This window comes from Solea solea, chromosome 6 (assembly GCF_958295425.1).
Source record: "Solea solea chromosome 6, fSolSol10.1, whole genome shotgun sequence".
NCBI lineage: Eukaryota > Metazoa > Chordata > Actinopteri > Pleuronectiformes > Soleidae > Solea > Solea solea.
This window is the reverse complement of record NC_081139.1, coordinates 15919408-15946276: the sequence shown is the minus strand read 5'-3', so window position 1 is coordinate 15946276 and position 26869 is coordinate 15919408. Positions and strand designations below refer to the sequence as shown.

General features: G+C 41.2%; 1 protein-coding gene across 1 annotated transcript in view; it reads right to left on the bottom strand.

The window, feature by feature from the left end:
• The window catches only part of LOC131460626 (receptor-type tyrosine-protein phosphatase gamma-like), a 355572-nt gene that overhangs the window by 11021 nt on the left and 317682 nt on the right, over positions 1-26869 (bottom strand). The window contains exons 10-20 of the mRNA XM_058631264.1: positions 20067-20175; positions 19540-19589; positions 18132-18837; positions 13963-14110; positions 9432-9523; positions 6962-7053; positions 2733-2829; positions 1337-1419; positions 1007-1141; positions 441-575; positions 19-194 (exon numbers count right to left, since the gene is read on the bottom strand). Coding sequence (XP_058487247.1) covers positions 19-194; positions 441-575; positions 1007-1141; positions 1337-1419; positions 2733-2829; positions 6962-7053; positions 9432-9523; positions 13963-14110; positions 18132-18837; positions 19540-19589; positions 20067-20175 — 1823 coding nt within the window. The remainder of the gene's footprint in view (positions 1-18; positions 195-440; positions 576-1006; positions 1142-1336; positions 1420-2732; positions 2830-6961; positions 7054-9431; positions 9524-13962; positions 14111-18131; positions 18838-19539; positions 19590-20066; positions 20176-26869) is intronic.

Here is a 26869-nt window from a genome sequence, read left to right as displayed (position 1 = left end):
TATAGAGACTTTATTCACCTGCAGTGAATAAGCATGGGGCCCATATCAGGCATCTGGGCGGCGGAGGACCTGCGGACAAACGTGAGGACAGGCAACGTATATTCTGGGACACCCATGTCCGGCCACTGGGTGTAGTGATACTGGAGCACTGTCCTTTCATTCTGGGCCCACAGTTTGGGGTTCCCTTTCCCACCCTAGATGGAAAACAAGAAGACAAGATTTTGTCAAAAAAAAAAAAGAAAAGCTGGATAAGTTAGTGTGTTGGCTTTACAATGTTAAAATGTTTGGGCGAGGCCTCTTCCAAAACAAAAAAGGCTTGCCACTTTAAAATAATTGTTTAGTTTAGTTCGTTAAAAAAAAAAAAAAAAAATCAAAAGTAATCCAAGCTTTTTTTCTAAATGAACCTGATGAAAACCACAGCTTCAGTTCCCCCCTCTCACCTTCTTTACTTTTATGTTGCGCAGTGTGAAGCGGCGAACAGTGTAGCAGGCATGAACCTTGGTGCTCATCAGTGTGACGACCATGCTGCCGTACTCTTCACTGTTCTCTGTCGGCCAGTACTGGTCACATTTTCTCTGTTGACCACAAACGCACAGGCATACACACACACACACACACACACACACTGTCAAAACTGTCAAAACTGTGGAGGGTTTTTAAGGACGTAATTTTAAGGACCAAGTATTTACGCTTGATAAATACAGAAACATTTCACACATCTGGCGTAAAACGTTCAATGTGATTAATGTTTGCACATCTCAGGAAACATTATATCAATATATATTGTTCTATATTGTTAAAACAAGTATTTTATTATTGTCCACCCCTATGAAATGCATGGTTAAGTTTATACATCTAATTTCTGTATCATTTTCCAGTTCAGCGTTGCACACAAAATGATTACAAACATATTTTTCATAACAATCCCTGCATTGTGTGCTGAATACACCAAAGGCATTTTAGGCCTTTAAATCCACATTGAACTTGTGTCAGCACCAGAACTTACCCGTCCTTTCTCCACTAAGTTGGTGATCATGACGATGATACCGGTATTTTGCTCCCACACCATGCGCCAGAAGTCCTCAAAGGTGGACTTGAGAGGTCCCTGGGCTGCGATGTAGGCGTTAGGCTTATTATAACCCTGATGGGTGAACAGTAGAGAGCTCGATTAGCTTAGTTGTATGTGTTATATTAAACAATTCTACACAATTCTTTTTATGGGAGGCAGTGGCGACGCCTGCATTATTATTATTTCTTTATTTGTTATCATCTTCTCCAGAATGATGCTCCCGATCAAAAAACAAATCAGCATTCCACATTTAAAGAAATCACTCACGTCCACATAGTTGGCGTTGATGTAGTCGGAGTGTCTGTAGTCCTTCCCATGCAGCGGCCTTAGCTTTACTCTGCTGTGGTCATCTTAAGAGAAAATGGCAAACAGTTAAACAGTTAGTGACTGAAAGACTGGCAGGTGCTCTTCCAGGGTACTTGCCCCCAACTAGAGAGCACATTGAGTTTTGTGTCACCTTCAACACACACTATTATAAATACAAGACTGGGCTGCTGCCAAAGTGACACATGCAAGGTATTTATAACAGATTAATATAGTCAAGCACCAGTGTGTGTGTGTGTGTGGTTTTTTCAGCTCAACAATGTCTGTGTTAACTGTTACTTGTTTTTTGTCAATTATACAAAAGGAAAAAAAAACATTCTCGGCCTGCACCTAACAATTATTGTAATTAGCAATTATTTTCTTGATTAAAGCTCCAGTCTGTAGCGTTTGCTGCTATCGCTATGTGTGCAGTACCGGAATGTCACCGGGTAACACAAAAACAAAACATTGTTTGAACTAACTTGAAAAAAAAAATGTAAAAGATGTCTTTAAGTTTTTCTCAGAAATAGAAACATCCTAAAATGTGTTTGTTTTGAGACTTTTCAGCTGTGAACCAGACTGAGGGAGCTGTAGCATTGTTTACTTCTTCTTTGGTAGGAATGCGTCACTATTCCCTGCGTCTAAACTTGTAGCGCCACCCGAAGGTAAAGTGGGATACTACAGGACCCTGACATGCTCGGCATATGCACGGAAGTACACCAGGACCTTTAGCTCTAACATTTAATGTATGAACTCTGCAATAGTGGCAGAGATCAGCAGACAGTGTTTGGCTCTCTACATAGGAACAATTGTGTGTTTTGCCTCCACTGTTTGCTAAAAAGTTACACATTTTCCATGAAGATGTGGTATGGTTATTCATTACTATCTCTTAAAGTGTAACACAAACGTTTCCCAGGACGTTTCCTTTCAGGTCTCCAGCTAAGTGTAGGGTAACTGTATATCATATATTTTGGTGAGTGTGTATGTACTGAATGACTTTCATCCCCTTCCAGACAGTAATGGGGCTATTGAAGTAATCAGGCTGCTGGAATATAATTCATTGTGTTTTCCTAAACAGAATCGAAAGGTTTAGCTTTTCAATCTGAGTGTGTAAAGTGCAAATACAATGTTGTGTTACAATAGTTAAACAATAGGCTTTCAGGGGTTAATCTCTCCTCTAGCTGACTCTGGATAATCGAGAATGTCCAGGAGGTTTTGTATTTTTGAAATGTGCGGCGTGTTTCTCTGCATGTCTTCGTACACATCAGCTGTTTGGCCCACATCCACTGAAGCACATGAATCAGTGGGTAGATGTTTATTACATAAAGGGCATATTACCACATCAAGTGTGTGTACTCACAGGCCATAATGTTGATATATCTGTTCTTGTGCTTGTTGTCTGGGTGGTTGGAGTGCTCTGATGTGATTTTCATGTCAGCAGTGCACCGTTGAACCGCCTGCAGAGTGAGAGAGAGCGAGAGTGTGAGAGAGAGAGAGAGAGAGAGAGAGGGAAACACACATCATAGTGTCATGTGTCTACGTGGTCTCTTCGTCTTCATTACTTGCATGACATAATGGATAATTTTGTTGACCTGAGGGCATAGAGCAGCATGCTGGGAAATAACAGCAACAGTGAAATCAGAAATCAGATCCAGGTTTAGCAGCCTGTTAAATGTTGATTTACTGCCAAGCAAACAGCTGCTGAGTGTGAGCTTCCCAACCGGGAAGGCAGGCTCTGGATTATCAACACATAAGACCGAAGGATCAAGTACTTGCATATACTACACAGGCAATTGCTCTATGACAGCAAGGGAAGCTCTGCTTTCTCTGAAATGTCATCAAATAAATGGTCATGTACAGTTGTAATTACATGTCAGACTTAAAAGTGTGCTAGAATGCGATCAACTATCCGACTAGTTTGTTCAGAATCAGCTGTTTATCCGCTTATTTTTCTTCTTCTTTCTTCTTGAAGCACGGCTTAAATTGATCTTTTTGAAACAGCACAGAATAGCTTTTGTCACTGTGGTGAGCGAGAGGGAGTTTGAATAGATAAACTTCCAGGGAAGCTCAGCTTCTGTGGGAGTCAATGGAGCAATGGGTGGGAGCGAAAGCTGGGCTAATGCGTGATCGGAGAAACTGTTTGGTTGACAGTGTTGTAGAAACGCACAAGAAACTGGCGCGTCTGAAGTCAAGAAACAAATAGCAGCCAGTTTGTTTGTTATTTGCTCTGCGATATTGCCCATTTCTGTTAGCACATATTATACACTGTGAATTAAAACCCTATTATAACAATTCCTTGTTTCAGTTTTACATAATTTTCACACTCCATTGTTGTTCTTGGTTTGTTTGTTCATTCATTAGAATTTATGAATAAATAACTGGGCCTAAAAGGAGCTTCCCCTGTTTCAAAGACCAGCAACTGCCACTGATGTACTATTTATTTCAAACTTTCAATCATCCTTTGCACAACTGCAAAAACAAAGCACTCTGTAAATTGTCCATAAAAATCCTTTTACATGAACATACAAATAAGCACAACAAATTGTTCCAATTAATGACAAATACTGAAGCTTTAATGCAATTATCATTATTATTGTTGTTGTTATTATTACTACTACTACTACTACTAATAACAATAATATAATAATAACTATTATAATAATAATAATATAAAGATGTATAAAGAATAAAGATAAAATGTGCAGATAGGTCTGAAGAACATTTTGTTATACATGACATCATACTGTATTATCCTGCATTCTGTCTACATGTTTACTGTCACAGTTCACTGGCTGCTCTCCTAGTTCAACCTGTTCCGGCTGATTCCAACTTCCTCAACCCCTCTTTCTGTTTATCCCCTTCTTTTTCATCATCCGTGGTAAAAGCAGGCGTTTCTTTCTTCATACCTTGTGCTCATACAAGAACATTCCTTGCATGACATATTGGATAATTCTGTTGACCTGAGAGCGCAGAGTAGCATGCTGGGAAATAACAGCTACAGTACGATCAGAAATCAGAACCTACTCTGGGATTAGCAGCCTGTTTAATGTTGATTTACTGCCAAGCAAACAGCTGTTGACTGCAAGCTCAGCATGGCCAACGGGGAAGGCAGGATCTGGATTTGGCTCCTACCCAACAATCTTATTTCCTCTGGAGTTTTGTTGTAGTGCCATCTAAACTTGACACACACATGAAGAACCAGGTACAAGGAGTACTGCCATTGATATTTGCATGCACATGTGATCATAATGGGATGCCAGGTTAGCTCTACTAGGACAGTGAATTCATCACATGGTGCATATCGACAAATCTGGGAAAGTACAAACAAGGAAGCGTGTGAGATATAATGTAAGCTCCTCTAAGAATGTACACAGTAACACTTTATTTCAAGGTCCTTGCAATAAGCTTTAATGAACAATTAATAACTCGTGAGAGCCTATGAGATGCTTAAGAGCATCAGTGAGTCCATGTTGGAGTTAATAAGCAATCGTGTTCATAAAGTTGTGATGTACCAGAGGAAAGGGCGTGTTCATCTCAAAGATATTTCCTCATTTCACGTTGTGATGGTTGCGATACAGAATGCTGCCCAACCCTGTGTCTACAAAAGTCTATTTCAGAATGCATATCTGATAAAACACCACCTGTGCACACACGCACACACACACACTAAAGGTCATGTGCATGCCACATAAGACCCAGTGCAGACATGACACATGTGGGTTGATATCTACAAAGCTATTTCATTCATGGCATCTGTTTGTCATCCATCTGTGATGTATAGTGTATTTACACTGACAATGATTCAAGTCTGTCCCGTCCAAAAGCAATTTTCAGTTTCTATTAAGCCAAAAACTGGGTCACAAGGAAGTTGGGGGTTTAGATACATTGGCATTGTGTGAGGGGCTCTGTTTTTCCAATTAAGTAACTAATTCCAGGGGTCTGGCTCAGCCCTCTCACTTCTTCAGAAGAGTGTGGTGAAGGATATAAAAAGGAATGTAAAAAGGGGGCTGGAGTAAAAGCAGGAAACAAAGCGATGAGTGAGAATGAAAAGAAAGAGGAGCAACATTCTGTGCCGAGGGAGCTTAGGCTGGTGCAATGGAGCATGCAAACTAAATTACCTATCACTGAAATTTCCTCTCGTTTCACTGCAATAACCATAATCACTCAGTATGCAGCCTTTTGTCTTCATTATCTCTTACCACCAGCGCTTTCAATATTTATTTGACATGGACGTGTATTTAGACAGCAGAGAGCCCATATCTTCTTCCTCAGCAAGACTAAATACACGTGGGAAACACTCCTGCAAATTACTAAATGGTATCTTTCAGTGAGCTGCAACATTTGGGTTTACGAGTGCATACTCATGTACTGTGGATAATATACTAGTCTGAGCTTTAGAAGTACAACGGGAACAAGCACAGTGACTGCATCCGAAGTGACACAATGAACTGTGGAAATATGCTGCTCTTGTACTTGAACTGAGAGTGAGCAGCTTCATGTGAACATTTCCAGAATGTACTGAAGAACAGGTGAGAGCATGAGGTGGACTGCTTATTCACTCAACTAACTATTATGTGGTCTTTGGTACAATTTGACAACCCGAATATAAAATCCTCTCAGGTTTGCAGTTAGTTTCAGCTCAGCATTTATACACCTTGTCTGTATCAACCACAATTTAAAGGGATATTTAAGTGAGGTTGCACAACGCTCTTACAGGGAGCTGACTGTGCAGCAGAGCGAGTGCCTGTGTCTTAAATTTCTATCTAATCTAATCTAATCTAATCTAATCCAATCTGTGAGCTCAGTGAAAACATGGCTGCAACCGGGGACAACAGACAAAAGAGATATTAGCCTCTCAGTAAAAGGCTCACCACATGAAATCAACATCACACTACCTTAAGAATATGTTCAGCATTTCCACTTGCTATCAAACAGCCTTTTCTGACTGGAAACTGTGATCCGCTCACTCCAATTTACCAAAGTCATCCAGGACAGGGAGTTGCTAGTCTACTACAATAATAATAACCAATAATAAACTAAAAACAAAATAATTTCCCTCCTTTTTTCTCTGAGCTGACAAAAGTGGCAAAGCGGCAAACATTATTCATAACACAGTGTGGACTTTAGCTGGTGTGGCGTTCATGAGGTGTGCCTCTTGTTAAGTGGCAAAAATCTATTATTCCTGTTGTTTTATTTGCTGCTGACTAGGTTCCATTGAATTTGCACCCGCCCACATCTGACTGCTTCTCAGAACAGGGGAGTGCACAGAGCGTTTATCTGCACGTATAAGTGCCTCACAACCCCACTTCAAAAACACTGAACCGTCCTTTCTACGGCGCTGCCCGCCTAAAGCATCGGACAGCAGAGAGAGAGAGAGAGAGTCAGGGAAGAACAGACAAGAGTGCATGGCACATTTAGCAGCTAAAGAGCTGAACATTTTCCCTCAGGAGAAGATTATGACAACAATCGCAGGTAAAAGTGAGTGAATGCTTGACTGCGGATTAATCAGGTGGACACAAACAACATCCCAAACAAATAAGCAGCTGTCATAACTTGTTTATCATGTCCCATATGTGCATTAAAACTTACCTCAAATTCTTCAGAGAATCCTTGTTGGTTATTCGAGTAGAGTTCAGAGACATGTTTAATGAAGTGCTTGACTGGAATGGCCTCCATGTCGTCTGAAAGAGAGGAGGATAAAGTTAACCATTTATTTGGTTGGCAATTCATTTAGTATATTTAGTTTATACTAACTTTTGTATTCATTTAGTATCATGAGTAGTCAATTAGTACAATTAATCAGTTGTTATAGCTTTATATACTCGATGGAACAAAGAGAGAGTAAATCCGTTTTCTTCAATCATTCAGTTTAATAATGCGAACTCAGAAGTGTTTTTGTTCCACTTCATTACCACAAAGAAGAAAACAATTCATATTACACAACAGAGCTTGCATTATTATATTGCTGCTGTTGTTGTTGTTGTTGTTGTAGTGTTTCCTTGCTTGTGAAAGCTTTTAGTGTGACGGCACGGCGCAGGACAGGAGCGAACATTTTCTTCAGATGGTGAACACTTGTAAACAAACGGCTGCAAAGTGGTCGTTGTTCTTCCTGTCTTCCTGAACTTGGCCCAGACGACTGGAGCCCAGTGCAAAAGATGCAAAAAAACATTACACAGCAGCTAAAATGCTCTCACAGCTTCCCACACTTTAGTCCTCATCAAATATTTACAAGAGTGTGCATTGGCTCGCGCTCACCCGACGTCTTGTGCGATGAACAGTTAGAGATACAAATATGTCGATATGATTTGTGTGCCAGTGAAGACAGCGGGATGCTGAGTGTTACACAGAGAGGTCTGCATAGAACAATTAGCTGCATGGACAACTGATCCAATCTCTTTCTATTTCTATTTCTTGGACATATATCACAGACAATGCACTCCTGTACATCCCAGCATGTTGTCCTGCAATCCCACCAGGATATGAGTAAACCTCACATGCGATGACATATTACCTCATGGGCAAAGTGGGCGTGTGTCCCAGGGTCCTGGAACACTTAAGATTCATTATTGGGGTATATCATTTCCCTGTGTAGCTAAACATATCACTGGTACTTCCTGTATCCACTGGACAAGTTCAATTTTAATGGCTTTTTCCTAAGAAGGCTGTTGCATGAATGATATCCCATGTCTCTCACCATTGCACTAAATTTACAAAATATGTGTGTATGTGTGTTTAGTGGAGCAAGCTCTGCCATAAGTAGCAGCAGCTTTTGCTGTAAATCGAGCAGATGCTCTTAAAGAGGATTTTGCAATGTGTTCTTGGGCTCTTGGTCTGATCTTCCTGAGAGTTAACCTGCAGACATATGGTCAATGAGCACGTCCCAACATGTCTGCTGCCCTGAACTCTGATGTCCTCACAGTGTGGCTCTGAGTTCATCTACGTGAGTATGTATCAAACAGCAAACATGTCCTGCCACAGTGATGCAAAACATGCAACCAAAAGAAAAAGAGAGTTCTGTGAGCCTGCATCTGCTGGGAGATGTGTGTGTGTGTGTGTTTTGTGTGCGACAGAGGCTCTTTTTGTCATGGTGAATTCTGCCATGGTGGACTTGCTGTGAATGGAGGCCTTTGGACTCTGCCAAGACCCATTGGAAAGAGGCTCCAAAAGCTTTCAAGTGTTCTGATGGATTTCGACCGAGGACGTGAACTGGAGCAGGGAGATTCATGCCCGCTGAACGTTACAGTGTGTGTGTGTGATGTTTCTATCCATCACTATTATGTGAAATTTGGGAGGGCACAAGTAGCTGCTGATACACAGTCTTTGTCAATACAAAGAGAGTCAAACAATATTTTATGTTTATGCTTCGGCAAAATGTTGCCCTCGTTTCCATAGTAACCACAAATGATCTGCCAGCTGGCTATTTTAGTAACACTGTACACCGTATATTTCTGTCAGCTTAATCCTTTACATACACATTTGTGTATATTTTTGACTGGATTTGATGAAATTGATCAGTTAATTGAAGATTCTAAACATACAGTATTTCTACACAGAAGATAACAGAAGTGAAACATGGAGAATGGTGACAATCAATCAGAGGGTGCGACAACACATAATGCTGTCCAGGACATAGAAGGTGAGTGCCACGCAACACTTTAATCTATCCAATATGGACACTACACATGCTATATGTGGGTGTGTCCACTCATGTGTCCGGACCCAGTGAGAGTGTTGACTGTTTGGTCAATGGAAGATGGCACAGTGTAGTTGAATCTTCAACCAGGCTCAGACCTTAGACCTCTGCTGTAAGAATAGCTCTGACCTTCAACCCCCGAGAGTGGATGACCACTTAACTAATACTGTGTAGAAGCATCACACCAAAACACAGTGCACAGTTGGAGTTGAAGTGGTGCAGCTTCATATTTTCATGCACCAGGGTCTGTGTCCTACGTCAGGGTTCATCCACACCAGAGTGTATTGAGAGTGAAATAAATACACCTCAACATGTATCCAGCACATGCTGCATAGTGGATGTACTGTACATGTGAAACATTCTTACCTGGGATGGGCAAGACTGGTGTTGTCTCATTGGACACCACCCTTGGAGAATTGCTGTCTTCCACATAGAATTGGGCTGTTTGGAAACAACGTCTGAAAGAGACAGAGACAGAGAGATTACACCTGTAGTCATGATTTCTCTTGATGATATCAGTTTGGCACCCATTGTTTTGTGTAGTTACAGCACAGTGGTTGACAGATAACTGTCTCTTCCAGGCAACAATTGGATTTGGATATGAAAAACAAAAAAGTGTAACTTTCCTTCAAGATTTCAAGATATGATTCAAGGCTGTTTCTTTTTCTTTGTAATGACTATAATTAGTAGTTGTATGAGCACACACCAATTACACACTAGTAGTGACCAGACATAAACCGGGTGCAGGAGCAGTGAGCAGCACTTGTCTGTGCCCAGGGACACACAGGCCAATACGGCTATCACCATCGGGGCCTACACACACTGTAATGGAAATGCTACCCAGATCAGTTTTTATCATTCCGAACTGTACCATTATGAGCTAAACTGCACCATACTGCTTGGTGGAAACACAGCTTTGGTGAAGCGACGGGGTTATGATTTTGAAATAGTTTTAGCTACCTTACTGACTCACTGAACCACACGTTTGCAATCACGTGTGTCATTGTGTGTCATTGTAGAACTCAACAAAAGTCCTTCCCTCTTAGCTACACAGATGGCAGAAATGGACTTTGAACCACCGCCTCCCATCTTTCTCTCTCTCCCACACACACACACACACATCGCAAGTGCGTTTGAAGTCACAGTTACAATATGTAGAAGCTGTCTTAGACGGGAGCGTTGTGCAGCGGTAGGTGTCCTGTCATATTTTTAGTCTGACAGTCCACGAGTGTGATGTTTTGCATCAAACAGCTTAGAAAAGCACCAGGCATTTAGAAATGAGCTGGTAGTTTTATGTGACATTTACACACAATTACACATGTAAAAAATACCATGTTTCTTCGTTATGTTTCTGCAGCAGCCCGAACAGAGGGTGCATTTTGAAATCGAAGCTTACTACACTAACTAGGACGAACAACATTCTCTTTGGTATGCGAAGGCCACCGTAGTTCCCTGACGCGCTTCTTAAAGGGAGGGGTGAGTGCGGCGGAGTTCTACGTTTGTTACCGTCTGCAGTCTCCCCACGAGATGTCACTTATTCTTACACACAGTCCCCTTTAAATAGCTTTCTTTAGCCAACCCGATACTAAACTGAACACTAGTTAGTAGACTGACATGGACCAAACGATATAAAAATGTTTTTCTATCATTGAATTAAATAACTTATTCACTGACATAAAACGGGATGAAATGTTGTGCAGAGATTTTTTGTTTCACATTATCCACAAATGTAAACATTCTTGACCATTAACTCCTCCTGATTGCTGAGACATGTTTAAGGTTTGAAGCTGCACGGAGCAGGCAACATATTGTTGTTGTGATGTGAGAGAGAACAGCACTTCTGTAGCTTTAACGCCAATGGTTAGCATCCTGACTACAGAAGATGGAGGACTCATCCACTCATCCCTCCCTTTTCCAGGCATATCAGAGAACTATGGCGGCCTTCACATACCAGAAAGGACATTTTTAAAGTAGCCTATATATAAACATACTTATGGGTTGTGCATTACATTTCTGCCAATACAACCTACTAAATACTATACACTGGATCTTTAAGTAGTTGATGTGAATGTTGTGCTGCCAATAGAGGCAACAGACCACAGACCTGTCACCTGTCAATGATTATCTGTCAATGATTTGAAGGCAATCATAAACTATTTAGCATTTAGACATCAAGCCTTACAGAATGATGACTGAAATGGCAGCCACGCTTACACATACATTGGATTACAAACTACAAGAGAGAACAGCATTACATAGCAATCACATGCTATATACATCCAGTCCTCCAAAAGGAATCAAGCAGTCAACCAAAAGAGCTGCAAAGAAGGATGTTACACAATATGTGTGACCTGAAAATAAAACGTGATTTCATGATTTACCAATAATGAAGAAGAATTACCAAGTCATTTTGTGCCTTCGTGATCATTTCAACACCAGTTGACAGACACAGACACTCACTTTTGTTTGCACCTTTGAAACAAAAACACTGATGCACTGCAACACCTGTCAAAAGAAGGATTCCATTAAAGAACTATGCAAGTGAATGTGCTGATAATGTGTGTGCTACCACCGGACCCCTTTGCCATGTCCTTATTTATTACTACAACTGCCAGTGACAACGACAACGACTGAGTGTGTCATCCAGACTCCCCCTACCTGTATTTGATACAGATCAGAGAACAGAGAGCGTTCATCCTGAGTGACCAAGCCGTAGACAGAGCAGACGGCCTGCCACATGCTGCTGCTGCGCTCAACTGAGAGCAGTGCATAGGGAAGGAGGGAGGGCTGTCCTAACAAGGCATGAAGGGGGCTGGTCCCTCTCAGTGACACACACACACACACACACACACACACACACACACACACACACACACACACACACACACACACACACACACACACACACACACACATGCATACAGAGAGAGAGAGAGAGAGCGAGCGAGAGAGAGAGAGAGAGAGAGAGAGAGAGAGAGAGAGAGAGAGAGAGAGAGAGAGGATAACCCTTACCCTAACCCTTACCTTAATGTAACCCTAAACTTATTTAACCATAACAACTGACCCAAAAATCAGTTGTCTTCCTAATAGGGACACAGCTTTTGTCCCTGTTTGGACACACCATTCCAAATTAACTGGCCTTTAGACTACATTTTGTCCCCAAAGGTAGCAGAAGACAAACATGCATGCACACACACACACACACACACACACACACACACACACACACACACACACACACACACACACACACACGCACGTGCTTCAATGACACTTCCTGGTGTGAGTTAGCTGGTGTCATGAGGCATTCAAATTGCATGGGACAAAGCTGACTGTGTCAGGGACATCACACATTTGTGAAGTTTGGATCCAGCCATATTTTTTACACTCAACATCCAGATCCTCTTGTAGTAGATTTGTTGTTCTGATTTACTTAATGTTTTTAAAATCTAGTCAAACATTTCTATCCATTTTTCAACAACAACTACAAACATCTCCCTCATCAGCTCTATTTAATACTATTTAATTGTTGTACTAACATCTAGATGTTTTGCAGCAGTATCTCTAAATATCTATCTATTCAGCAGTTGAGGTCCAGCCTCTTCCTCACGCCGTATACTGTGAATATCATTGAGTGTTATGAAAGTCATATTTCCCTCTAAGCCTTGAATGCAGCACAGCAGTAGTTTGGGAAAATGGGGGCGGTCCCAAGTGCAGCCAGTAAGACAGCAGTGGGGGAGGAGTCTGTCGAGAACATGGGGTTGTGACCTGAGCTTTGCTCCACAATAGGATTAAATACCCAACCACATGCCCTGCACCTGTTACTGGGCTGTGTTGGTGTGTATGTGTGGAAGAGGGTGAGATTATGCACCATTTCCGACATGGATCATTTCAATAAGCAAAAGATATTCTGCTTTTTGCTCACATGCAGCCAGTAATTTAGTTAGTGTTCTAGATTTCAATAAAGGGTCATACTGTTGGATAGGGTCATCCAACTAATTTGATCCAGTTATCACTAGTTTAATGATTTGCCACAAAACAACAAGAGTACTGTCGACCAGGTTAAGGAGTCATGTGAGAATCTGAATTTACTTCAAAGTCTGAGCAATGGAAAATAATTGTGAACTACTTGCTTGACCCCAAAACACTTCACTTGTGTGAATCAACAACAAAGTGTGTGATGTGTGCGTGTGTCCTAAGACAGACCCGATGACCAATTTGTGTGACCCGCCATCTCGTGACACCACCATTACTACTGCAGTGTCAAGTCACAGTGACTCACAGCCTGCACCTGTTGTCAATAACAGCCACATGTAGAGCTGTGGCTTGCGGTTACTGACTGAAGTCTCTTCATCATACGTATTGTTAAGTTTTAAATAACACCAATATCAGTGCATGCACCTGCTATTAAACCGATACCCCATTACTGGTTTATGTAAACCAGTTTATGCATTGGTGTCCCTAGTCCATTCTGGCTGCTGTAGAAACACAGAAAAGCTGGCCTCTAAAGTACATGAAAGGGGTTTATTCTACAAAGACCAAGATTTTTTTTTCTTGTAAAGCAATTAAACGCTTGTATAATATCTGCCAATAAATGCATTATGTTATTTACTGTTTATCTCTCTAGTTCTTTGAAGAAAACCCTTTTTTATGAATAAAGTAAATAAATGAAGTAAAATATAATTGATTGACAATTAGGTGTTTGGTGCTTGTGAGAAGCCAAACACTCCACTGCAGGTGTTCCATGTCTCATGTCAGTTTCTAACGTATCAAACTCCACAATGATGCGTGACTTCCTGTTTTTGACCAGAAACAAATGCAGTATAACACATTAAAAACGTGAATTAATGTTTCAACCATCAAGGCTTCCACCAGAGTGCTGCTGTGATGTCCCTACCTCCAGTAGACGACCATAGCCAACAGGAGCACGAGGCAGACGAAGGTTAGAGCTGAGACCACCACCAAAGGGGCCAGCCACTCCACACGGCCAAGGCCTGACACTGCCCGTGTCTGGCTTGTCAGATTGGTCGCCATAGTGGGACAGTCTGTAAAAAAAAAAAAGAATAAAGAAATGGAATGTGTAAATGAATGGGGGGGAAATCATTTTAATCCACCTCATTGAGGAATCCAGTTTATTGAAATGACATGAAATCGAAGAGATGTTTTATTATAAAATAAAGACCTTGGTGAAGTTTTTCAATTTCTGTCTTTGGCCTGTGTGCAGTGGGATGTTTTATTCTTTAAAACACAAGGCTGCTCATTAAACTTCATCTTACAGAGGCGGCATCAGCAAACATAAACCAGTGAACACAAACAAGTAAATAGTACAAAATGCCAAGTCAGCGTCCATTCCCCTGCACTGAGCTCTGCATGCTACGCACACTGTTTGAGGAGGCACAGCAAACACAACTGAATCCAAACAACACAACACACAGTTGTTAAATCTCAATTGATTTTTGCTCACTTACAAACCACCACCAACATCACCACCTACCCACTTCAGCTGCCGCCGCCTTGACAGTGCAGGGTTTGTCGCTGGCCGCCATGGCCTTCAATCTGTAGCTTTGCTTTGCCTGGAGCCGAACATTGTAAGAAACCGGGCCCCTGCACTGCACCACAGCTGGCTCGTATCCCCACTAATTCTGACTGCATCGCCTCCCTCATATCCACACACACACACGCACCCATAGATGCACAGTGCAGAGCAAGAAAAACAGAGATGCTGTCAGCGCCTTTCCCCTCTGCTTTTGTCTTATAAATACGTTGGTCTGCAGAAATATATTAACCCTAGGCAGCAGAATGACACACATACACAGACATACACAACCACTCACTAATGGCAGTGAGATACATGCAGGCACTAACACGTGGAACACATACCATACATACACACACACACACACACACACACACACACAAGTAACTATAAATTACAGCTGAATCTGGCCTCCAAGCCTCATCTCCTTTCGCCGTGACTGAAAGTAGGCCAGCACTCAGATCAGAGCAAGACAGAGAGGAGAGACAGAGACAGAGCGGAAGAGGAGGTGGAAGAGGAGTGTGTGTGTGTGTGCGTGTGTGTGTGTGTGTGGGGGGGGGGGGCAAAAAAAAAAAAATAGGATAGCATTAAAGAGGGGATGGATGGAGTTACAAGAATAAGATAAAAAGTAAAACGTGTAATTAGCAGAGAAAGCAAAGGAAGCAGAAGCAGTAGAGGAAATGGCCAGGCTAAAGTTTTCAAACAGAGAGAGATTTCCCTTCATGTTTCCAATTGAGTGTCCTCTCTACCATCAGCATTGCTGAGATGGACTGAGGAGCTTAACAAGTTTGCATGTTAAAGAAGGTGCTGCTGCTTATGATTAATTTCATAGGACCTATAATGTCCAACTATGGACCTCATGCCTTCCTCTACAGGTCGAAACTGTTGAACTACTAAGTTAAACAAGCGGCTACCTTTTTTGGTTAATTTTGCTCTTTTTTTTTTACAAAGACAACATGGCAATTCATTTTTCTGAAGAAAAATACATAGTGCACATGAAAAAAAATACAAGAAAGCAAATATAAGTAAGAATGTTCACGTGACATTAGAAAAAAAAGTAGAACAGCCAACAGAGCTCGGGTAACTGACATCGCGCAATCCTGTAATGCAGCACTAATTTTGATACCAAACATCCCGCGAGACGACAGAGTTGGATCAACACCATAAAAAACATGCTCGAAGTGAGAATAGAAGAGCAATGGGAACTCACGGGCAACGGATTCCACTTCAGTAGAGATCACTTCATGTCAAGTACATAATCCAACATTAACTGCCTTTAATGTGTCGTTTATCTTACCTTTATTAAGTCTTCTCCAGAGAAGAATGAGTAAAGGTTTATCAGAAAGCTGAAGATGTTGTGTTACTGCAGCTCTGGAATAATGTTCGCTCCAGCTGTTTCCATACATGTGTGAAAAGGGTCAGATATATTCAGTTTGTCGAGTTCTTGCGATATATTGCTTATTTCCGTGGATTATAAGTGCTCATTGAACTCTGATGACTTAAAACCGGTGCTGACTCATTTAATTTAGAAGCTTTACCTGCCACCATGACAGTTGCAACAAACTGAGTCATGTGATCCCTCTCTCTCTCTCTCTCTCTCTGAACTGCCTTGTGATTGGTCAGTTTCTCCTGTCATGGGCCAGGTTTCCTCAAGGCTGTAAACAGAGTAAAGTCTAGTTAATTCCCAGATTATTATGGAATTATTGACAATAAAACTACAACTTGTCTCCCTGCCCCAGCTTCAACTCTTAACAACTACATAGCCAGTTTTTATTTACTATTTGTCGGGTGTCATAGTAATATTTTGCATTACAATGTATATTCTTAATATTCTTAAGCACACACAACAGCTTCAGGCAGATTTATGTTAAGGAAGTGGAAGAACCTGTATGCAGAGTAAGGGCAGTGGAACACACATTCTTTCTCTGAACTGCCCTGTGATTGGTCGAATGTAGTTTTGAGGCTGTGAACAGAACCCACTGAAGGTGCAGAAGTATTGATATTGGCGGGAAATCCGGCATACTATAGCTTTAACTAAAAGACAAACTCAGTACAGTATAACCCACTCAAAACCTCAATTAAAATTATAATTAGGTTCCAAATTTCTACATTCATTTCTACATGCAAACTACAGCAACTGCAAAACAAGCAAAGTCTCCTTCGGGGGGGGAACGTATTACTTTGTTTGATTCAGTTGACTAAATCACATAATGAGTTTACAAAGACTTTGAAATGTGAACTTGAGACCTGTTGTGGTGAAAAAATGAATCGTTCCATGAAAGAAACTTAAATCCCAGTTTGAAACTCGATGCAGCATCCACACTTGTTGAGACGATCCAGTGGCAAACCCCACACAGAAACACAGCCTCGACCTTTAAGTGACCTAATGTGCTAGCACCACAGCATACTTAATTAAGTACGTACGTGAGGTATGTAAGGATATCTTGGAGCATGTCAGTATAGATGGTAGTGTATGTATCTCAGAGCAGGTGCAGACTGTCTGATGAGGCCTGAGTTACGGTCAGCCGTGTCTGGGGGGAGTGAGAGCAGCCCAGCGAGTTCATGGCCTCACACACTGCTGGGGATTGTGGTCACTCACTTGCAAGTGAGATAATGAAACTCAGGCAGATCAAGCTCCTGTTTGTGAGTCTTCGTTATAGTACGCACCACAGATAATGATCTACAGTATATCCGCCCTGGCACAGGCAGTGTGATGCTGTGTTGTTGTGTTCAGGAAGTATCAACACCTTTATTTGCTGGTCAGAGTTACTTCCCACACTTTATGTTCAAAATAAAATCTAATGTATTTGATGTAACAAAACGTACATGTATGGGTCAACCTGGCTACCTTGAAAGTATATATAATAGTCATTTCTGGTTTGAGTTTGTATGTTCCCTTCATGTGTCTGTGGTTTCCTCGGGGTATTCAGTTTCCCACAGTCCAAGGACATGCAGAATGAGATTAGCTTCATTAAAATGAAGTGCCATCTTGATTGGTATAAGTGGGCATGGCCATTAAATCTTGTTTTTTGAACTTATCTGAGGCTCCTTCACATCTGAGACATGACGACGTAAGATGGCACCCTCTGTAAAGCAAGTCCCTTCCCTAAAGTGCTTATAAAAGGCTTATTCTAAGGCAACACAAACCAGCCAGTGGTTAATTCACTCACAAACTTAGGGGAAGTATTTTCTACATATGCCAAAAAACCCTTTGAAAAGTTACACACCGGACCTTCAAGAATTCCTTCACATATTTGATGGATACTTGACTGGATCATTTGATAATGGAAACCTTTAAAGGTCAAAAAGAACTCTTCTGAGGACTTAAACAATATTCATGGCAGAAGATACTTGGACTTCCACAGAATTGAAGATAGGGAGGTACAATGAAAAAAATAATCAACCCAAGGCAGAATGTTTTTGTTAACAAGTGATGACCCTTGTCAAAGAAAGGTAAAGTTGATTATTCCACTCCACAAAATGTCATAGCAGATGTCTGAACAAGGGTTTAAGCACATTAGCTGACTCACCTGAATGGATGGAGAGAGGCCTGTGCTTCTTGGTTCTCAGAGTTGGCTCTGTCGTAGTAGTGGGGTTAGAATGTGTACACACTTCTGGTTGGTCTTCTACAGCAGATGTCATTTGATTTGGATCTGGTTCGGTTTGTTTTTTCTCCTTTGCAGTGGAGTCTGGTGTCTCACTGGGCGGCTTGTTCGCCACTGTTCTGTTGTCCTTGTTCTCTGCTTTGCCCTTTCGACCTGATTGTTTCCTTCTTTTCTTCTTGTCTTCATCCTCTTCTTCCTCTTCTTCTCCCTTGTCCTCCCCTCCGCTCTCTGCATCCTCTCCTTGACTCCTGCTGTCGTCCGGGTCCTCACCACCAGTCTCACTGTGGTCGTTGGCCGCAGCAGTTGTGACAGCGGAGGCGGCGGAGGCGGCGGTGTTTTTTGCGGGTTCTGTGGGCTCTGCGGTTTGCCGGTTGGAGGTGGGACTATGGCTTGGTGCTCTGCTCGGCCAAACAGAGCTGGGGAATGAGGAGATGACGCCACCACTGAAGCCCAGTCCTGCCAGTAAAGTGCTGGTCACCAAGGATGCCACTGTGGCCTGACTACCACTAGAGGATGGGCCAATGCCTGTCGCCATGGAGACAAAAGAGAATGGGATGCCCGAGGAGGTCCAGGTAGATGAGCCAGAGGAAATGGGTGCCATGTCAGCAGAGGAGGCTGGAGAGACTGTTGGCTAAAAACGGATTACCGATTAATATTTTGTTATACAGTAAATGTTTGTTTTATTTCTTACTTTTGAACAGATTGAGAAATGCAATTATTTCCTGTAAGAGGATGTAAAAATTATTTTAGTTTACTGAGAAGCTGCAGCAGGTTACAAGACATCAGCTGAGCAGCAGGACGTAAATGTATGTTTGGGATGGACTTGCGTTCACACATGTAAAATAATGTGGCCACAATGGTTTCTACACTGGAATGTGGTTTATGACATTGGATTCAAAAACACATTCAGGACACATTTGTTCGCTGATGTTGAAGCTTGTGCTTGTCTCAGGACGGCTGGTCATACTGCGTCTGAATAAAGTTATAGTAAGGCATTAGGATTATGACCAACACAATCATTTTAAATCAAACAAAACTGTTTTTACTATTAGATTCATATGACATGTTGGCAAGGAGTAAAACAATTCCAGAAAGTCCAAAATAGCCTGATCTAATGCCAATGTATTTCTACTAAGATATGTTGTGCGGCCTTTTGCCAAAGCAAAGAAAGATAATAACATCAGCACTAAATGAGGCAAAAATAAATCAGCCAGAATACTAAGTCTTTTCTTTTTCCTGTCCACACAGTGAAGAAGGATTCAAACAGACACTGCTCTCTGCTGGATAAAAAGCGACAAGACAGTGGCAGTCCTACGTCTTCCCTCCAGCTTACCATTCCAGTTTTAACAATCCTTGTGCCCTCGAAGATCCTGGTGGTGTTTGCTAAAATATAAAAAAGAAAGAAGAAAAGAGCGGAGCACAGCTGAGACAATGAGGCAGCGCTTCATTTGAAGGACTGTTTCTAAGACATTCATGTGAGAACATTAATCACAGCATCCCTTTATTCAAAGTCAAGGTTGTGAATACTTAATGGGAAGCCAATAAAAAGAATGTGCTTAAATTAAATCAATGCATCTCACTGCATTTTCCTTTCCCCTGTTGTTTTTTTCTTCTTCTTTTGCCTGCAGCTACTAATATAAGAGACTGTGATATTGTTATAAAAGGAATCCTAACCGTCACATTATAGATCTATACAGTATAAGACAATGCGCAGGGGAGTGTTTGAAAGAGAGGGAGCTGTATGAAAGAAATACTAACGCTCATATTGACAGAGGTAAATACCTTTAAGACATGACATGCAGACATAATGTGGCTTCAATTCATGGGCACGTTTGTCTCCGGTGTGTGTGTGTGTGTTACCTCTGAAGAGCATGCTCTGGCTGAAGTCACTGCGCATGTCATTCATGCAGATGGACTGGACTCGAAACAGGTACAGTACATCGGGGGAGACAGGAGAGATGATAGCCTCCTGAATAAAACACACACACACACACACACAGAGAAACACAAACACAGAAAGAAAGAGTTTGTAATACGAGAGGCTTCATAGATTAAAACAGGATTGCGAGAAAAACAAATTGATTGTCAAGCTGTGGTGCGTGACGTTTAAATATAAACAAATGTCTATTAGATTCAAACCACCGTCAGATAAGTTCACACAACGCTGACTGAACTCAGCCTCACACACGACTCTATTTGTGTTTCTCAGGAAGGCAGTGGTTGAGATCGAGTGTGCTCGGTGAAATTTCCTGCGCATCACACAGTAATGTTTGGATTAATGTCACGACAGATGGGAGCAACAGCAACACTGCGCTCGACAAGGGAGACGGCTGCAAACAGGTTGGACTATGACTGAAAACACAAAGACGCATCAACAAAAAAAACACTTCTTGCTCCCGCCGGCCCCTGTGCTGCCGCTGTATACACACAAACGCTCCCTCAGTCAGGTCTGACACGTTCGCTTTACAGAGTTTTCAGATGTAGCATACAAATAATGTTACATCATTTCTGTCCACAAAGAACAAACTGAGACAGAATAATACGCATACATTATGCACTGCACTGCACACTGACCAAAAATGTTACACATGCACTGCACTAAAATGTTACACATTTGTACTTAAATTTTTTTTTTTTTTTTTTCAAACAAAAAACAGACATATAGAAGCCTGCATCTACCTTTTGGAAATAACATTCCAATGAAATGTACATGCGTACAAACTGAATTGGATTCAAAATCAAATCCTTGGTTGCACTGATGGGTAAATTCCAAATTTAAATTCATAACTGCCGGTCTGACGGAACCCCAAGACAGGGGGAGAGAGAGTGAAGATTTGATCCATTTATTCATCAATTTCTAAATGTCCTTCAAAACAGCCCCTGATGCGTTAAATATTAATCGAAATGTAATCACAGCACACCAATAGAGAAAGCACGTCTTGAGATTAAATTGTGAATTAAGTGTTGGAGCCTGGTGCTTAAGAAAAGTTTGTTGCATTCCTTATGAAGATACCAACAAGGTGAACTCCTTATCCCCACACAATAACATATGTATTTCTCTACAGCCTTAAATCCAGTCAATTAACTTCACGTCATTCCGCCAGTGATTTCTCGTCACTGGCGAGAGATATTGTACAAACTGATCTTTCTCCAAACCTCTCATCCAAGCGGTTTATTTCCTTATTTCAAAAAGGTCACTTCAAAATCATACTCTTCCTGTCAAACACACAGAGAGCTTCGAGGTCAGCTTCAGCTGGCTCAGATAAAATCACACGTCACAGTTTGGCTCTTCGGTTAAAAGAGAATACATCGTGTTTGTACACTGGAGGAGATGGTAATGCCCGTTCCTGCTGAAAGCTGCTCATTATTGTATTAGCACCACAAGACGCCTCCTCAACCGAAAATAACAGCACTATCTGATCTAATGGCTCAGCATGGGTGGTGACAGCCTGTCCTCCTCAGCTCACCTACACAAACTCACCATCACTCAGTTAAACAGAAAATAGCTGAGCCAGCACTGGCATCGCTGCCAAATTACATACGCACTCTCATAAAGCATCCTCTGCTTGTGTAAAACCTCGCTGCTGAACGTTCCAACTGAGTTAATAGAAAGATCCGGGCCACTTAGGAGCAGCTGAATAATGAGAACATCATGCACACGCAGTCCTCACTGCTATCCATCTCCATCAAATGAAGGGGATGACAATATGAGATTAATCTTACAACTTGTACGAGATCAATTCCAGGAGCCTTGTTTTAATGGAATATTAGAGTCACTGAATTGGAGAGAAATATCATGCACTGTTTTATCATTGCTAATCAGAATCACTCTCAGTCCAGCGATGTGTGGACCGCAGGAGGATTTTCCCTTTGCATTACCACTGTGCAGCTCACTGACCGCAAGTAACACGTTTAAAGGTCCACTGTGGAAGAATCTACAGTGAAACTGCATATTTGAACAAAATGTGAAACTCCATTCACACGTCAAGCATGTCAGGGAACTACGGAGACCAGATAGGAAGTTGTTCTACATTTGCTTCTGCTCCAAAACACCAAACTCACACGTTTGGCTAATTAGGATGCAGTAGAAACACGGAGGTGCAAAACAAGACCCTTGCCTAAAACAAAACTGTTTAAGGCTTATTGTAAGGTTACAAAAAACCAAACAAGCTTTAATTTAAAGAGATTGTTCACTTACACAAACATGCTTGTGGGTAGTATATTCAATTGCTACCAATAAAAAAAAACATCTAAATGTTACACACTAGACCTTTATGGCATGTTTTAACTGTTAGCTATTGAATTAAAATGAAGCCTGGTACTTTGATTTGAAAGTGTGACTTTTAAGTGTCATTGTTGGCTGCTATTTTATCCTTTAGCAAACATTCATCTCCTGGGCTGGGAAAGAAACACCTGAAACACTCAGAGATCAAAAATAACACACATGAAGGCTGCATTTGGAGAAGCAGTCAGATTCGGACAGTTGACGGTGCTGTGATGTAATCAGCCCTTAGATGCAGCCTATTAACTGTCAGATCGCTCGTTGCCTTTGTACATTTCTTTGCAAGCTTATTTTTACAGGTCTGCAGACGTGCACACTAACACGATAGCGTTATAACTGCTTGTGGAGCTCTTGAGACAATGATGGGAGATGATGAGGCTACGAATGTGGTTTTAGTTTTAGGCACAGTAAGTAACCTGCGATCAGGTTCGGGAACAAGAGTTTTCCAGACATTGTCTGCAGTCTGTTCACATTTGAGCACAATGGGCTTTTCCAGAGGTTTGATTGAGGCGCTGGAAAAGGAGAAGTTTCCAGACAATGTCCACACCGTCTTCTGTGGAAATGTGTGTTCTTACAGTATGTAACAACATCTCATGTAACACTGCATGTGCGAGCGCTTTCAGTGCATATCTCTAAAGAGGAGACAGAGGTTTGCAGGGATAACATCATTAAATGTATGCATGAAAGGGTCATAATGATGAGCATTTACCCCGTTACACAATTGGCTGTATTCTATTTATAACCCCCACACCTCTACTGTCAAACACACGTCAGTTAGGCACTGTTAGGAAGCCGTTTCCTTCATTCGTTTCCCCTCACTTCCTTTACAAGTGGTATTAGCCATAAAGTAGACCAGTCCACAGTATTTTATTACAAGGCTGCTGTTCATTAATTGCAACAAGGGGGAACGGGTGTGTGGAATTTGGGGGATCCTGAAGCCATGTGCGGTAAGTCCCTGTTGTGCTGTTGTGACCTAGATAGATGCACCGGGGGAAACTTGGGAATAAGAGCAGAATCAAAGGGCTATGAGAGAGAGAGAGAGAGAGAGAGGAAGAGAGGGGTATGTGGCAAAGGGGAAAAGGAGGAGAAAGAGTTAAAGTCGCTCTCGTAAATGAAGAAAGGATGAAACACTTCCCTCCTCCCTCCACCGCTCATCGTGGCAGATTCCCAGCTGTAATGGTGGATGTATCCTGCATGTTTCCACAGGCAGGGGGCACTCTTATCCCTTTTTTTTTTAATGGGAAGGGTGCAGTTTTCCCACACTGCCACTGGCCCAAGGTCATGCTTTTTGCACAGACTGGCAGCCCTGCATCCCCTCCAGCTTAACATTAGTATTCTGAGAGTCAAACAGCAGACCACAATGTAAGGGAATGGAGCCTCCTGTCTGCTCCACAGCCTCCTCTCATAGCTCATTTTGGCCCCTGATGAGACCATTTGTAATGAAAGTGATGGAGGATATTGCCCGCTATCTCTCTCTCTCTCTCTCACTCTCACTCTCTGTATTTTAAAAGCTTTCTTCCCCTGCACAAATGAATAACTGCATTATTAAATCCTTATAACTTACACATTTCCTCATTATAAGAAGTGATTTGCTAAAGCTACACGTGTCTAAGAAATTACGTTTTGATTATTTAATCAGAGCAGATTTTTTTATGGATCAAAAAAAGATTGGGTTCCAAAACTAGTCATTTGATTTATCACTGCTCGCACAGTCACACTTTTGATGATGTAAAAGCCTCCGTTTTACTGCAATAACACAGTCACTCACACTCACACACACACGCACGCCCTTACGTGCGTCTGTTAGTCCGTAATATGATCATGAGACCGTAATTCACAATCACCGCAAATAAAGTTGACTTCAATTCAGAGCAATTTCACCGCCTAATGAGAAATTCCTCCAGACACATGGAAAAAAAATGCAACTCCATTAAAATATGCTCATATCATGCACGCTGTTATCACAGTGATACGGTTCAATCACAGTCCATTAATCAAGTGGAGCACACATCATGTGGCCGAAGGCTGCAACTCTCGCTGGCGGCTTTTCAGCTCGTCATGTGTCAGCAGTGAAAGGAAAGAAAGGGAACGGAAATCTGCGGAAATGAACGCGTGGATCACTTTGCGGAGTACGTAAGCACAACTGTGACCAGTGCTAAGGGATAACATCTGATTATTGGCTGATTATTATGCCATTGTTAATTAAAATCTGGACTCTGTGACCTATTTGGGTATTTTCAGTCCACTTATTAAGAAAAGCACATTTATTCGGGGACTAGGAGACATTGTTAAGCATAATTTGTACTTTTTTTTTTAAATATATATTTTTAGGATCTGTTAGGCTGGTTAATATTTGTTTGTTTGTGTGTTTGCATGAATGCACTGGTTGTAAAATTGTAAAACCATAGGCATTATGGAACTTACCTTATACCTTACTTTATTTTTAGTTCTATTTAATAAGTCAGTTTTGAATTTACCACATTTGTTAAAGGGTTATTTCATGTTTTTTTGAGTTGTGGATGTTTGACATATTGACTTGAATTAGTGTAAACATCGGGAAAAACAGGCCAATTAAGGAAAAGCTCACCAAATAAAAATGTATGCTAAGTACAAAGCTATTTTTTTTAGAATATTTCTGCCACTTTACTTTGATAATAGACAGCCTTCTCTAACTTGTCACCGTCCCACACCTACATGCAGAAAATCTGCTTTTTTGATGTCATGGAAAGAGAGATATAATGTGATGTTGCTTTGTTTGTGTTTCTTAGGTAAATTGGAACAAATACCCCAAGAAAAGAGACTTCATCTTCCACTTAATTGAGCATGGATTTAATTAGGTGATGCTTCTTTTTTTTAATCTGTTGTTCTTGTTCTTTGATCTCGCATTCCACTCACCGCTTTCCACACGATGTTTCCCTATAAAATACCTCTGGTGGCTGAAGAAATAGAAACCTGTCAGTGTGTGAAAACTTTACCACCGCAGAACCTCTCAGAGGAAAAGCAGAGTCTTTACAGTTCTACCTTAATGCGATATGTTGCCGCTATCATTTATTCAGTTCACGTTGGTCAATGAGACGACGAGCGCGTGTCGCTGCTGTATCTGAGCGAGGAAACAGAAGGAGGGCGTTTTGCACTAAAAAACACTAAATATTTCTATTTGATTTGTCAAACTCAGACTGTGGAAGCATCACATTAGTGTTGCTGAACGCCGCCTGTAGCTCTGATCTATATGGAGATGAGGATTGATTACGGCTGTAGGGTTTCTCATTTTGATGAGGGACATTATAGATCTGTAAACTCGAGTGTATGAGGCCATTGTGGACAATCTTGTCATTTAAGCACAGGGCTGCTTAATGTCCCACATTTGCAGGTTTATTGTATTGGATAGATACACACTTTATATTGAATTGTTAATTGTAATATTTAATATTTTATTCCCATATGCTCTAACTTCTTGTATAACTGCATATATCTCCTTTCACATTTTTATTTTATATTTGAATTTTCTTTACATGTATATTTTGCTTTTATCTCATATTCTCTCTGTGTTTTATTTAAAGGGTTGTTCAAGTGCCTGAAACTCTGCTGCTGTAATCATTTCCCAGTTTTGGGATCAATGAAGTACATCCATCCGTCTATTGATCTACTTCAACCCAGTCTCCCAAAAATAACTTCTTGCACACAACAAAATTGCATTCTAAATTACACTTCACAGGGAATGTGATTGTGATTTATGTTGTGTTTTGGACATATCACCAAGTAGAATTTGAGGTAAACCTGTCACTGGGAGGAGGAAGGATTGTTGATCATATGTCTGCAAGTCATCCGCCTAGCAACTGACCACAGTTCAAGAGCAAAGGATGGAAAACTGTTTTTTTTTTGCAGATTTATAGTGTTTTATAGCATTTTTTAGGCAATTTTTGGGCATTTTTTGCATGTATTTGATAGGACAGTAAAGTGTGAAAGGAGGAGAGAGACCAGGGGAAATGAACTGCAGGAGAGTGTTTGGGAGGGGGAAACTTCAGAATATTATAAGACCTAGACAGTACATGTTTTGATTGCCCAATAAACATAAACAAACAAAAATGTCATGCACATTTTTAAACATGTAAACACAGTTATTTTGTTCTTTTATAAAACTTTACGGTTTACAGTTTAGTTTTGCCAGCATGTCATTTCCTTGGAGACCGTGTTTACATGCAATTACGTATCCCGTGGACGGACACGTGTTTCTATTTGGCATGAGCCTAAAATTTTAATGCTCGTCTGGTCTGCAAGTGTCCTGTTATGACAGACTTTAAAAGTATCCTTTAATGAGAGCGACACTAACTCCGCTGTTACACCAGACATCACCAAGCCAACAAGGAATAACATGTTAATA